Source organism: Perognathus longimembris, chromosome 8, assembly GCF_023159225.1.
Source record: "Perognathus longimembris pacificus isolate PPM17 chromosome 8, ASM2315922v1, whole genome shotgun sequence".
Classification (NCBI taxonomy): Eukaryota; Metazoa; Chordata; class Mammalia; order Rodentia; family Heteromyidae; genus Perognathus; species Perognathus longimembris.
Window position 1 is genome coordinate 17,283,459 of NC_063168.1, and position 15,383 is coordinate 17,298,841.

Sequence of the window (15,383 nt, forward strand, 5' to 3'; positions counted from 1 at the left end):
CAAAAATGTTGATACAGGATGCTAAAAAGAGACTAAAATTCAATGTGCCACTTCTACTCACTTGCTTCTAACAAATTAGACTAACAAATCCAAGTGTTCAAAGAGTCAAGCTGGATGACTTTTACCAATCTCAGCCTGTAGAGTGCATTAGAATATTGAAGTAATTTTTCTATTAATTCAAGTAAAAGCTTCCATGATTACCTGAATTATCCAGCTTTTTAAGGTTAAATTATTTGGCAAGTGTTCTAATGAATTACCATCCTAAGCTAGGAACAGCAACATTATCTTTATCACAAGTACAATAATCATTGCACAGCTATATGATGAATTCTGTGATACGTTTTTAGAATGACGTTCCCCTAATGTAATTGTGATGCAAAAAAGCTATGTGTCACCTTTGTAACCACAAAAGATGATGAGACATGGAAAGGTTAAGCAAGTTCCCTTGAAGTCACACATTTTTGCCAAATTCATAATTAAAGAACAAGTCTACATGATTCTGTGTAATATATTCTGTTGTTAAGGGAAAGTTCACGAGGTTTCACTAACTAGTTTTAACTATGTCACCCTGCAAAGGAACAGTTCATTGGTATCATGCCTAGCATTTATTCTGTTGAGCTTTGACTTAGTCTGTTTAAAGAATTACACTATGTGTGCTCTCCATAGAGTCCATTGGGGACAAGGTGTAGAAATATGAAGGGGGGAGAATGCAGGCAAGAATTTATTGCATATACCACAGAACTAAGAACTATATGTTGTAGATAAGCAGCAGACCAGAGCATACAAAGGAAACAGAAAATAATCTAATAGTAGAATTTGAGATCAATGGTGGAAAAGAATACTAAAAATTTGTCTCCTACCTATTATCTTTTAGATTAATATTCATCTGCAGAAGGCATGAATTTCTCTGCATGATAATACAAAAATAAGGCCATAAACAGGGAGGATTCTGCTGAGAAAAGCTAATGGTTCTATTAAAGATAAAGTTTGTCTTCTTCACAATTTTGGCAAGCTCATCATATTTTACTAGTCAAAAGTTTGACCCTCTATTAACTTGGCTATTTAGTGAACCCTCCATTTCCAACTTAACAGCTATAATTCTGTCACTGATTCTGTCAGGCTAAAGTAAGCTGACTCACTAAGTAAACCAGTCTGCTGCAAGTTAATCATGCAAAATGAATGATGGACTCAAAGACAAATTGGCCAAGTACTGCATGATAACCGGATTTTGCTCTTATCTTGAACCATGTTCATCTTTCTTTCTTTTTTTTCATTTCATTATTGTCAAAGTGAAGTACAGATGAGTTACAGTTTCATAGGTAAGGCAGTGAGTACATTTCTTATCCAACTTGTTACCTCCTCCCTCATTTTTTCCACCTACCCCTCCTACTTTCCTTTTCCCCACCATGAATTGTACAGTTGGTTTATACCATATAGTTTTGTAAGTTTTACTGTTGCATTGGTTCATTTTTCATGCTCCAATTTTTTTTTCAAAAAATGGAAATGATTGATGCAAAGATGAACAGTCTCAATTTGTTTCTGCCCATTATCAAAGGATGCGTGATATAAAAGTTTATTTGAACTCTATACTGATAAAGAGTTTCATGGAGTTTCCTGTACAGGCTGGCTTCAAACCATGATCCTCAGATCTCTACCTCCTGAGTAGCTAGGATTATGGGAATATACCATGAGCACCCAGCTAATATTTCCTGTTTGTAGTCCTTTTTGTTGTAGTGTCTGATTGGTTGCTTCCTAATTTTCTTTCAGAATTTCTAAGGCAGTGTGAGCTTCTTGGAATTTTCCATCTCCATTTTCTATAGCAATCCTCAGCTATTTCTCTCTGTTTCATATTTGTATTTATTATATTTTCTTAAGGCAATAGAGAATTAGAATATGTACTACCTAAGTAAAATTTAAGAAAAATTAAAATATTTAATTCTCCACTGTACTAGAATTTGGTTGTTTTTATTCTACAGAAATTGATTCTTTAAAGAGAAGGACATGCCACCCTTTTACAAAATCTCTACGATCTTCACTGCCCACAACTTGATTTCATTACCAATACATTATCAATACAGGTTATCTCATTGATCTAATTCCACTTATTTTGGTGGACAATATGATAGAGTGTTCAAAGATTTGGCAGAAAAAGCTAGGACTTTGAGTTGCTTCCTGCTACAGCCCTTAAATCAGCATATTTCTATTTTGTTTCTGTAATTTATTTTCCTATAATATTGCAGAAAATCTAGCTCCGACAGTGTAGGTAACAGAGGATTAAGTGATGGTCCATCTCTAGTATTGGCCTTAAGCCAATGTAGTCTAGTATATCTCATAAGCAATAGCCTAGTCAATAAAGTAACATTCTGATTCTCCATTGCATTTGGACTTTTTAACAAACAGTTAGCTCAGGATAATGATAACTATGCAATAGAAATTTTGAGCATTTAATAGCTCCTGTCCCTTCATCTAATCATGACCCAATCACCCTAAACTTTCTTATATACAATAGAGCTTGCTTTGATAAACACATTCTGTTTCAAGTGACAAAAATAAAAATTAGAAGGGAACCAAGAGCAATGGGTAAAATGTACATTGCTATAGACAACCTCAGATGAGATTTTAAGACATGAATCTCTGAGTTCTTACCCTCTGAAAATCAGAACATTCTTCAATCATTTTTTGTGAACTTAGTCACTGTGTAAAGTTAACCAAAGTCTGCTTGTCTTCTTACCCGTGCACTCTGCCCTGCAATTAGCTGGTCATCTTCAGTCTGAACACTTGTCCGGCTACGTACATCATAATCTTCCTGCTCAAAGTCAGAGTCATCTTCTAGTTCCTCTGGGGTCTAAGTATAAAGAGGAAAAGAGAAACATTTTAAAATTATGTTTTCAGTGGATCATATTTATTCTTACACACATTGCATTGCATATGCTTCTAGTACTTGACAAGTAACATAACTATGTGGGTGGATACAGGATGGGAAAATCATAAAGATTTGCTGCCCTAATTTACTACTTTTAAGAAAATACATTTTATTTATTATTTCTCCCAGCAGGTATAACAAGTCTAAGTTGGACTGCTGACATACTGTGATTTCTGATTTTAAGAAAAAAAATATACTTACATGCGATTTCTTCCCATACAAGTCTATTGTAAGGTAGGAAATAAATATTATCAACAAATGTGTACTTTGTTTATAATGTTGCTTTTGCTCTCTTTCAATTCCATTCTCAATAAGCAAGAGGTCAATGAGTGGACCTGATAAAATATCTGGTTTATCCTTCACTAAGCCATTAGATGTAAATAGTCTATAGTCAACATTGCCTACGTATGAACCCTTGTGTGAACATGTGCAAACTTTCACAATAGCTGAGTTTTAGCACCTCCTATAGCAATTGGTTCTTATTGTTGTGAATATTAAGTCATGTATTTCCAACATGTGTCTTGAACATAAAAAGCACCTTCAAAATGTTTGACATATTGTTTACAATTTTGATGTAAATTAATTTAACAATTGTTTGAAAGTGAGCTACTGATCTTCATTAAGTGCTAAATAACTTTATCCATAATATCAATTTTGCTTAAACTAGCACAGGGAAATAAGGGTCAATCCCTAGTCAGACAAGAAAAACCAAACATCCAAAAAATAGTTAGGCACCTCCTGTCCCTGAGTTAGTAACAGAACTTATAGCTAAATGGCTCTAGGATGTATAACTCTAAACATCAAGTTCTCCATGGTTGTTTCTGCACATTACAAATTAGGTGAGAACTGAAGCTATAAATGGCATAAAGAGTTGAATCAGATTAAAATCCTTTCCATTCTACAAAGTCTGTGTTGAGGAAAGATAAGATATGAGTTCATTATCCAGGCAACAAAAAACCATCCCATTTCTAATGGCAGCAATACTGCCACATACCTTCACTCTAAAGGCTTGCACAACAATAACTAGAGGGTTTCTTAGTACTCATGTGGGCTCCATTTTAAAATAGGAAAACAGAAGTGTGTGACATTTCAAACATACACAAACCTTTTTTAGTCAGGCAAGTCATAGCATGTCTTCTATCACCCGCCTGACTTTTCAATGATGCACTTGCAAGGTGAGGAGGGAGTGTGGTTCCCAAGAAGAAATGACACCAATGATATATGAGACAGCATCAGATCTCTCAAATACTCACCCCCAAGCTTTCTCAGCAATTGTCTTGCTTTAAAAGAGTAGAGCACAAGCTATACTGATGATGCAGTTGTCCATTTCTTTTATACAAAGGGCACTGTTTCATTCCTCTGAAATTTTTTGGCTAATTTGGCCTAATTCATCAAGTGTGGTTATTGATGGGCCCTTGAGATTGGTCAGACAGGCATAAAATAGGGTTTTTTTCATGCCAATATCACATCATGCCTAGTAACTTTCCATGTTTTGGCATAGTACTTTCAGCTTTAGCACCACTAACATTATTAACAACAGATGTTCTATTTTCCCTTATTGCAATAAGAATAGAATGGGAGGAGAAAAGTTTTCTCCCGTAATGCATTCATTAAAGCAGGAGTGGGGTAGGTAGATGCTGATTCCAATAACTGCTTGTATTGTCATTGTGGACAGAGAATATTCTTTGATCATTCCCTACTCTTCTAGAATGTATTGAGAAACAATTACAGTAAGTTGGTAAATTCTGCTGACAGATGAGGTGACAACATTGGAAGCACTTTTCATCATTATTTCTTGAAAGGGAGAGAAATAAAATAAAAACCACTCAATAGAAAAAAGCAGACTATGACAAGACATATAGTACAGTGTCCAAACATTTCAGTGATCTGTGCCTTTAGTAGAAGAGTCAACAACACATCCAAACTGCAAAATAAGGTTAATAATGATGAGCATATAGTCAAGATACTTTAGCCCAAGATCTACAGGAAAGAAAATGATTTAAATTAAATAATTATAATCTGGATATGGACTCGGATGATTTTGGCCTAACTGAAACTCATAGGCTCTATATCTTAGGCAAGTTACTTAGTTTTTGTTGCTGCTATGTCTTTTCACAAATAAAATGGAGATTATAATCACTATTTACTCTTACTGCTTCACAGAATTCCTAAACACAGATGCAAATGAACATATAGATGGAACTGTACAAATGGTAGTGATAATTAGCATGTTTAATAAAACATAATACCTAAAATAACAAACAATAGCAGTAATAGCATTCATTATTTACCATCTCCTACAGGACTTAAATATAAAACAAAATGATTCAAACCTTCCAACAATTAATCAATTAAATTTAATCCGTGCTTTTTAGATGAATGCACAGGCTTAGAGGTGTTAAGCAGATTTTCCAAGGTGTCACAATTAGCCAGTGGCACAACCGGGGAAGACATTCCAGAACCTGTGCTCACAAATACCACCAGGCAGATGGTAAATTTAAAGTATTTTCATATATCCTCAACATGTAGCAAATATATGCCATCTAGTCATGAATACTTCTATACACATGTATCTTGGTAATTGCATGTAAATCCATCTATCTCTTCATTCTATTTTTTTTAATTCATCTCCTTTACATTGGCCTTCTCTATGCACAACCTTTGACATTACATAGATTTGTTTATGTTCTATATATTTGTTTATTTTATACATAGATTTGTTTATTTCTATATATTTGTTTATTTTCCCAAATAATGCCAAAGTTTATGATGATTGTGAATTTTATTAACCTTGTTCACTCCGTGTGTAGGGTAGCTCTAATAGTGAGGAACATCGAGCAAACATTCAACAAACATTACTAGAAAGAAGGTCCAAGATAAAGTTACCATTTTTAAAAGTTGTCCTAAATTCTAACCTTTCATAATATAGTGAAGCAAAGAAACGAAGGCCCTTACAGGACCATGTTGATGAGTTTGGATAAGGCTGATTTATAAGTAATTTTGTCACTCAAGTAGCTTTCAATTCTTCATCTGATAGTGATAATAAATAATTTGACTCTAACCTCTGCAAGTTTGATAATATTAATGAGTTACATAACAAATTAAGTTTTATTCATTGTACAAACTTCTTCCAAGCAAGATGAGGAAAAGAAATATCTTAGGAAGCCACTAAATGGTAGATGGATGATAACCCTTAATTAGCTGTACTAGTATTTGTCTCCACCTTCCCTTTTGGAAAACGAGGTGCAAAGAAAAATGAACATACAGATGACTAACAGTTAAGCTATAAATTTCAAGCTTTCCTGCTTCACATCATTCTCAGAGTCTCTACAAAGCAAAATTTAAAAACAACTCGTAGTACCCTATTATTTAATCAAGTTAGTCCAATCAACATCCAGTTTTGTCACCTAACATTTCACTGTGTCTCAAGCCTTGGAACTGAAATAGACACTTTTCTTTTAAATCTCATCAGGGATCACATGAGCTGTACAAGCACACTGTATACTCAAAGAATATGTACCATTTTAAAGCCTAGATTACCTCCAGTTACCATATCATATACAAGCTGAGAGATTCCTGTATATCATTCGCAAAATTCTAAACTATCTTTTGAGTGTTCCAGGGTCCATTAATACACATTCTGAGAGATGTGAAATTCAGTCAAGAGAGATTTTCATTCAAATACTGTCCTAGGCCATATAATTTCCTTTCCTTCCATTAAAAGCATAATATATAGCCAGAATAAAGGGTACCAATGATGAAAATTTAGTGCAGATATTCACTGTAGACCTTTCTGTGTCAATCCTCCTTTTCTGGAGAATAGCTATTGTTTTGTGGAATGTACTTCTTTTATCTTACACACATGCCTGAACTCAAATCATTAACTCTATATTTCAGTCTATAATTGGTTCTCATTACTTGCAAGTGCCATATTTATGAATGTGTTCTCATCAGACTTTATGTATAATCCTCTGAAAAAAGAACACTGATGCTGCTTTTACAGATATGGGAGAGTACAAAGAAAAAAAAACACTTACCCAAGTACATGTTTTTCCACTAAGGTCAAACCATACAACACTCTACCTTCCTAGTGAAACCCTCAAAGTGAAATAAAGATTTAGTGGCACAATTTAGTGCCATACTGATGCTTTTGGTTGGTGATTTTTCTGCTTAAAATGTCCCCCATCTGAATATTGCTACATTGTTCCTTCCCTGGTTATAAGTAGGTTGCAATGTGTTTTGAAGAGAAAGCACCTGTGTTGAATGAGCTTTGTTTGAGTATGAGTTGGTACTGGAGATTGATAGTTCAGTATGACAATATCTATTCAGAAGGTGTGTGTCTCCAATGAAAACATGAAACAAGGCTTTATGTGTGTTGATCAGTTGGTAGACTCACCAGAGCCTAATTCTATGTCCCTCGAGAGCAACAGATCACTATTCACTAATTTATTTATCATATGTAGAACATAGAGAACTGGAAATGGGGAGAATTAATGTATATTGACCTACCAAATTTCTCTATTCATTTTACAATATCTTTTGAAGATAGAAAGTGTGTGTGTATGTGTGTGTGTGTGTGTGTGTGCACGCACGTGCGTGCACGCACACGCGCCTCTCCTGGGGCTTGAACTCAGGGCCTAGGTGATATCTATAAGCTTTTTTAAAAATTCTTTTAATCAAGACTAGCACTTTTACCACTTGAGCCACAACTCCACATCTGGCTTCATGGTGGTTAATTGGAGATAAGAATTTCATGGACTTCCTTGTCCAGGCCAGCTTCAAACTGCAAAACTCAGATCTTAGCTTTCTGAGTAGCTAGGGTTGTACACTTGAGCCACCAGCACCAGACCCATGCTATTCCTTTTTTTTTTTTTAAAACAGCTTCTTTCTTTTCAAAGTATAATCAACACCTTGGCAGTGACACAGTCAGGTTTACTGCGAATAAAAGTAGCCCCCACTTGTTTTATAATCTCTCTTGCCTCCACACAAAGGAATTTGTTAAGTATTGCATTCTTAATTATTATATTCACAAAACCAAGGAATTATGTAAGTACAAAATGAAGCCACGTGGGTACCACAGAGATGAGGATTTTTTAAATAATAGTTTGTACATAGTATACATTTCTCTCTTCCTCAAGTTTAAGTGAGTGAAACCCATATGATCAAATCACTTGAATTTGTGGAGATGGAGCAATGACACGTCATGTGACAGTGATATGGCATTTTATCTGAAATTGTGTTTTCTTACAGCTCATGAATGAACAAATGAATGATAGCTATAAACTTCCTCAGCTTCTCAAATAAGTGGTTGTCACAAAAATGTGAAGGCTAACAAAGCAGAAAAAATGGCAAAAGAGGGACTATATCTTGAGGATTATAGTGGGGTGCAGGGCCAAATGCTTTGAAAGCATAATGCTTATGGTCTATTACCTTATTTCACAAGTTAGTGTGTAATGGGAGAAATGATCCAATTTGTTACGGGCTTTAGACTCTGCCTATCCTTTCTTTAGTACTCTAATTCTCAGATCTATTCTCTCTGTCATCTTTCAATCTTCGAAGACCCCTCCTCTGCTTCCCTCCCTCCCTTCCTTTTTCCTTCCTTCTCCTTCTCTTCCCTGTTCCTTCCCTCTCCCTTGCTTGCTTCTTCCCCATTCTCCTTCCCCTCTCTTCTTTCCCTCCTCTTCTTCCCTGCCTCTCTCTCACACACACTATTAGGCTATGTGACAAAGTGTCATAATAAAAAGTAAAAGAGAAGGTTCAGCAATTACTTTCCAATATATCATAGCCCAAAGAAACTAATAGACATAACAGGAAATAGTATTACACTATTATATTGCATAATACTATCACAAACATAAATCGTTACAATTCCTAACATTTCAGCCAGGCCTTCAAAGGTGGCAGAGATTTACAGGTACAAAATGGACAAGTTGAAAGGACAAGAAAGCAGGTGACCTTAGCCCCCAAGTTCCAAAAAACAGATCTCTACATTTTTAAAGTATGATTAGTAGTATCCTGTACAATTTATCCAATGCTGTGAAACTATTATGAGAGATTTTAGTGTGATGTGAGGAATGTTAAGCTAACTTAAAGGTGAGATCAGAAGATGCCATTTGTCCTCTCAAGTGGAGAAATTGGTGGATGGCTCTGAGTGAATGTGCCTGTCAATAAAGCACACAAGATAGAGACTCTTTTGGTGGTGCTCTGCTCCAGGCTTCTGGCATACTGCAAATCATTGTATTGTATTGTATTGTATTGTGGATACCACAAGCAAGGAGGACTTATGTCAGATTGAATGGACTCAAGTATACCAGGATTTAGTGGAAAATCAACACTGCAGAAATTCTCAATGAAATCAGGATGTGATACATACTTTACAGATACTTCTGGAATACTTGAAAGACTGCATACCTATACGCAATGAGCAAAATACTTTACATGTCTTAAGATATTGTTTGGTTAGGAGGAGCTTTGGTTTAGATGCTCAATCATAACTCAGGAAATTTCCCAAGTATACTGGATGCCGGAGGGCAGGGAGGGGCCAGAGGCATGAATTCAGGAATAAGTCTTAGAAACAACTGTCCAAGGTGCTCATAGGAATGCTCCAACCAGTATTCAGCCACAGCGTCTGTAGAGCTAGTGGGTGATTTAAATGTCACAAGTGCCACATGCTGAAATTATAACATCATGGACACATTTGGAGAAATAAAATATTACACTTTAGATTAACTTCATTTTATTTGATAGTATGTACTAAAATTTCTAAACTGTTTGATAGTGTGTACTAAAACATCTCAAATTCAAAGTGTGGGTCACATTATATCTCTACTGAGATCAACATGGCAGAAGCCTTTCTCTGTTCCAGTCATAATGTCCATGAGTAAATTTTTGTTATCAAGTATGCTTCTGCCTATGTAGTTTATTTGAAGAAAGGGTTCTGTGGATGGTAAAATTGTTTTGAATACTACTACTCTAAACTCTTGGTAAGGTAAGGAGTGAAAAAAATTCACACAATGGAATATTGTGCAACAATAAAGTGGAAGTAGGTAAGCCATGTATCTCAGAGATAAAGAGGTAGTATTAGTGAACAAGTAGCAAACGATATACATTAGAAGTGTAAGCATCAACTACAATGTGTATCTTCTAGGTCTGTATCTATGTGTAATTACTTACATGATGGAAAATTCACACATAACTGATTACAGAAGTCTGAGGTTGGGAAGTAGTGAGGTGGGTGATGAAAAGCTATCTAAACTTATTATTACATCAGAATTCATTTTTACAACAAGAATGTATTTTTATTAGTAACATAATTATACTAAGGATACTAAGAGGAGTAATTGTCATTCCAGCTTCTGATTCTGGTGGGAAACATCTTATTCAACAAGAGACAAAAGAGGAAAGTTACCCCTAAATCTGTGTCTAACTTAGGTATGATGTGTGCAACCAGCCAATAGGGCATCAAATTTCATGATTCTCAATGCTAATCTAAGCTCAATCATCTTTTGTGCATAAGACGACCACTCTGTCTAATTATATAAGGAGCCAAATATCTTACCAAATTACATGAATTAATTTTTAATAAAGGAAACAGTTAACTGTTTGGTGTGCTTTGTAGCTAGCAGGTGAACAGTCAGCTTTGAGCTATACAGGCCTCACCTACCCTGATCATCAGCACAGCTTTTCTGATATCCCGAACACCGTCGTATACCAGGCGAGAGGCATCGATGAACTCATTTTCCTCAAATGGTTGGGGGATGTTAGCACTCAGGGCTTCAATGGCAACCTCGACTTGTTCAGCAAAGCGTGGCATCACTGGGATAAATACAGGAGGAAAAAGGGTATTAGGCAGTTTTCTGTCATGCTTTCTTACCACAGCCCTTGGTCAACCTTGGTAACCTAGTTTAGTTCAACTTGTTGGTCTTTGTGCCACTTCCATCTGCAGGAGATCCAAGCTGTTACTCCATGTCTAGAGATGATTTGCACAAAATGAAAACTTGAGAAATCCACCTAAAACAGTGTGGCATAGCTGAATGATACAGATTTTATGTCATAATAAACTGAGTTGACTTTCAATTTTGCTAGTTACCAGCTGAAAAACTTTGGCCAACATTTCTCAACCTTTCTACCCTCACTTCCTTGTTTATGAAATATAATGAAATCTCAACCCTCAGATCCAGTAAGAACGAAAAAATATCATGCAATGAAATATGAAAGTCTTGTATGGGATCTAAACTTTAGACGGTATCAACTAGTTAATTCAAAATGAAAAGTCATAGCTGGTAAATAGCAGATCTAAGTATCTGGATGCATAAAGAGTATGAATAAAACATTTTAGCTATTTTGCTTCTGTCAGGAATGGGGGAATTAGAGTAGAGATAGAAGTTGAACTGTGGAAAGGAAATGGGGACAATCACAGGTTATTCATTCACCAGAAAGACCTATGGAGAGAGAAGGCCAGTGAGCTCAAAGATAAATTGTTCCCTTTTACCAGATCACATTGATGCAAATTAAAGGATGTACAGTGCTGACACCTCTTTCTTCTCACTAGCACACCTGAATACCTGGTGAAGATTGGTGGAAAATAATCAGTGGAAAGTCTACTCAGAAAATGCTGCTGTCTCACGGGTTCTTGAAAACTGAAATTCAATTTTCTCTGCAGTTACTTTTTAACAACCAATTCATATGGCAAAGGAAAACCAAAAATATATAATTCATTTTATTTACAAGGACAATAAAATGGAAACAAATCATCTACTTCCCTTTCTGAACTTTCATGCCTGATTCATCTTTATGCTTCTTTTCTGCGGATACTTTTAAACCACTTTAATCCCTGGTGTGAGAAACTCTGCTAAATTACTTCTCTCTCTAGGGTCAGAGTATTCAAGTTAAAATATTCCTAGAAAAGTATACTTCTACCAGGAGAAATCGAACATCCTTTAAGAAAAGGAAGAGGACTAAAGAGTTAGAAGAAAATGAGAAACTACTCTTTAATAGAACTTATTGACACTAAATATACATGGGGTGATCTTCCTTCTGTGGCTAAATTATTGTGATTTATTTTAAAAACTATTTTAAATTTTCGTTTGGGCTTTTGGGCTGTATTTAATGGAGGAAATGTAAGAATATTGAGTTGCAAGTTGAGGTGATCTACGTGTTAATTATGCTGGTTTATCATTACAATATTGATATCTATATCAAAACATGACACTATGTGCCATAAATGTATATGATTACCATGTTAATGGACAGTAAAATAAAATGTTCAAAAAAATACATTTCTACATTCTTCCTTTTCTTTCTGTATTAAATTTTCAACTCAGGGTATTGTGCTTGCTAAGTACTATAGACATTTGAGCCTCAGCCCATTTTCCTATATTTTAAATTATATTTTTATTATCTTCAAGTAGTTGTACAAAGGGATTACCATTAAAAATCACTTTATGGATACAATGCATCTTGATTAAGATCACCCCTTTCATCATTTGCCCTACCCTACCCTTCCTCTCAATTTCCTTAATTTTGTAAGCTATGCATTGAATTTAATGAATGCATTTTTCATTCTCCCTGCTTCCTCTCCTTATTGTCTATCCCTCTCCCACTGACTTCCCCTTCACCTTTCAAGTACCAGTTCCTCCGTATTCATTTGGATAAACTGTTAGTCTTTCTAAGTAATTACATTGTTTGAATTCTACACTGACAAATACCATAATTTAGTTTGTACACTTGCATACAATGCTAATGTGTTTACTTATGCATTTAGTAATTTGTTCAGGCTTCGAAATGAGAGAAAATATGCATTCTTCATCTTTCTGGACCTGATTTACTTCACTTAACATACTTTCTTTCCAGGTCCATCCATTTCTTTTAAAATGGCGTAAACTTCCTAATGGAGGAGTCAAATTCCAGTGTGTATATATACCTCATTTTCTTGATCCATTCATCCACTGAAAAGCCTAGCCTTTTTATATTTAGTTTGCCAGATCAACTCTCTTTTCCCCAAAACGTAGACCATAATCCCTCTATCTTTAATTCCCACATAGTTGGTATTATAGATATGAATCAGCCTACCTTAAAGTTACCTTTCTAACACCAGTGCATTAATATTAGTCAGTTTCATTTCTTTATCTGTGGAATATAGTTTTTACATGAATAAACAATTAAGATAATTGAGTTACTTGAGTATTAGAATATGTTTACATGTATTTACTATCCAGAAATATGTACCTTTCTTATATAAAAATTACAAATTCCTTTTGTTCCTTTTTTCTGTGCCACTCTACCTCTTGAGCCACAATGCCACTTCCAGCTTTGTCTGTTTATGTGGTTCTCAGGAATCAAACCCAGGGCTTTGTGCATGTGAGACAAGCACTCTACCACTAAGCCAATCCCCAGTCCCATGTTCTTACAGAAAATTCTAATTCTATTTTTCCTGTTGGCTTAGCCATCATGATCAAGACCATTCATATTTTATGGATTTATAGAATACTATATATTTTGGGGTAGCACTTAGATGTATAAAATTGTCCCTATTTTGTATAACTGACAAGGCATAGTGTTATTACATGTACAAAGAATGTGTCTACAAACTGTAATGGAAAAAAGAATAAAAAAATGAAAAAAGATTAGCATGCAAAATTCACAGCAAAGAGAACATATTATGGATAAATATCGAAGGAGATGCTGGATTTGACTCATAATCATAAAAATAAGAGTGAAATGTAATATCACTTTTATCATTGTTGGGGCCATTGCCAACAAATTAAAACAATCTTCTTGAGATGTACATAAAGGAAAACACTTCTTCAGAAAGGAGTGCAAATGGGTATACATCATTATGGTCAGTAATATGAGCAAGTCCAGTAAAATGAAACATTTCAGTCCCAGTGAGTCAGGGCTTTATCTGTGATGTGGCCAAATATTAAGATCGAAAGAGATGCTGAGAGCTAGGTTGATCAACCTTACACTAGAGTTACAAGAATGTCTTTATATTTCTGTCGCGTTACAGTTAGGTTGTTCTTAGGCTTTGTATTTCTAGCTAAGGAGAATATTATATACAATTTGAGGATGAAAATAACCACTCTCATGGGATTCCATCAACATGCTGTATCCCAGCCTTAGTGTGAGTCTGCCAAGTCAGTGGAAACCATTATGAGATGTCCACTGCAGATCCATAGCCCTTTACTTGTGCTGAACAAAAAATGGAGCAATCACTCTTTGGAGAGTCAATATAGAATAATAAGTAAGTCTGGAGACCAAAGTTTGAATGGGAAAAGCAAATTGAAAAGAGATGATTACATCACCAAAGACTTCTATTGTGATTTAAATGCATGTATTTTTTTTTATCATTTTTCCATGTTCTGAAAGGCTATGTATCACCTTAAATAATGTGTACCTTGCAAGCAGGAAAGAGAAGTCACCTGATTTGTCCATCTCTGCTTACTTTGTAAAACTGAGTCATTTTAAATTCAGATATTTAAAAAAGAATAAATAATTGATTCCTCAAGTTTTCATTTCCTTGTAGAAAAGAGCTCTGGAAAAACAAGGCATAGAACCTAGTAGAAACCATTTTAATACACAGCATTAAATTATATATCCATCAGACATTGGGACTGTGAACAAATGTTTGTATTGTACCTTAATAAGTATCAGCTAGACGGTTGAATTAGGTAGTGTCCATTACCCAGACCCTGGCCTCACAAATACTTCAAGAAATTTGAAGAGTGTGTGTTGGATCTAAAGGGGCAAGAAATGTGTGCTTACCTTTTTTTGTCTATCCAAAGTTATCTTGAAGAAGAAATGAGTAGATGAAAAGTCAGGGGGTTACAAATTATTTTGGTCTGACTACCTTCAGGCCAGATTATGTGCCACAGGGAGAGAGGGGGGAAAAAAGCTAAAACCGAAAGGAACCACTTTCACAGGAGATGCTGTAAACCCCAGAGTTGGAGAAGCCCCTTCTGCACTGAGTACAAATCCCTTGAGTACAAATCCCTAGGGAGATTTGGAAGGCAGGGCCCACTGGTGTGGACAAGCATTCTTCTATTGGCATTGTGAAGGTACTGGAACAGAAATGCCATCAATTTTTCAAAAAGTAAAAATTGGAGATTAAGAGTAAGAACATCTTCCTTTATGCCTTCAGGTATTCATATCTTATTCATTTTTAGTCCTGGTCAACTGCTATTGCTCTTTAGTTTCATGTCATTGCTCTTTCCTGGCTTACTTGTACTCTTTTGTTTTCAAGAGCAATAAGTCAGATAAACCAAAATTTCATAAAATATAGCTGGGGCATAGTTTAAGTGGCATGCCTTCCCTAGCCTGTGTGATATACCAAATTCAACCGGAGCACTGCAAGAGAAACAAAAAGTTTATAGAACAATGATATATCTAGACAGAACCTAAGATATCTGTTTATGAATTCTTCTAACATCTTGATGGTGTTTGGGAAAAAAATATTGAGATA

The 15,383-nt window shown here is 35.3% G+C and overlaps 1 protein-coding gene across 1 annotated transcript in view; it reads right to left on the reverse strand.

Annotated features, from left to right (window-relative positions):
- The window catches only part of Ctnna2 (catenin alpha 2), a 1,054,352-nt gene that overhangs the window by 51,591 nt on the left and 987,378 nt on the right, over positions 1 to 15,383 (reverse strand). The window contains exons 15-16 of the mRNA XM_048352594.1: positions 10,587 to 10,738; positions 2,732 to 2,845 (exon numbers count right to left, since the gene is read on the reverse strand). Coding sequence (XP_048208551.1) covers positions 2,732 to 2,845; positions 10,587 to 10,738 — 266 coding nt within the window. The remainder of the gene's footprint in view (positions 1 to 2,731; positions 2,846 to 10,586; positions 10,739 to 15,383) is intronic.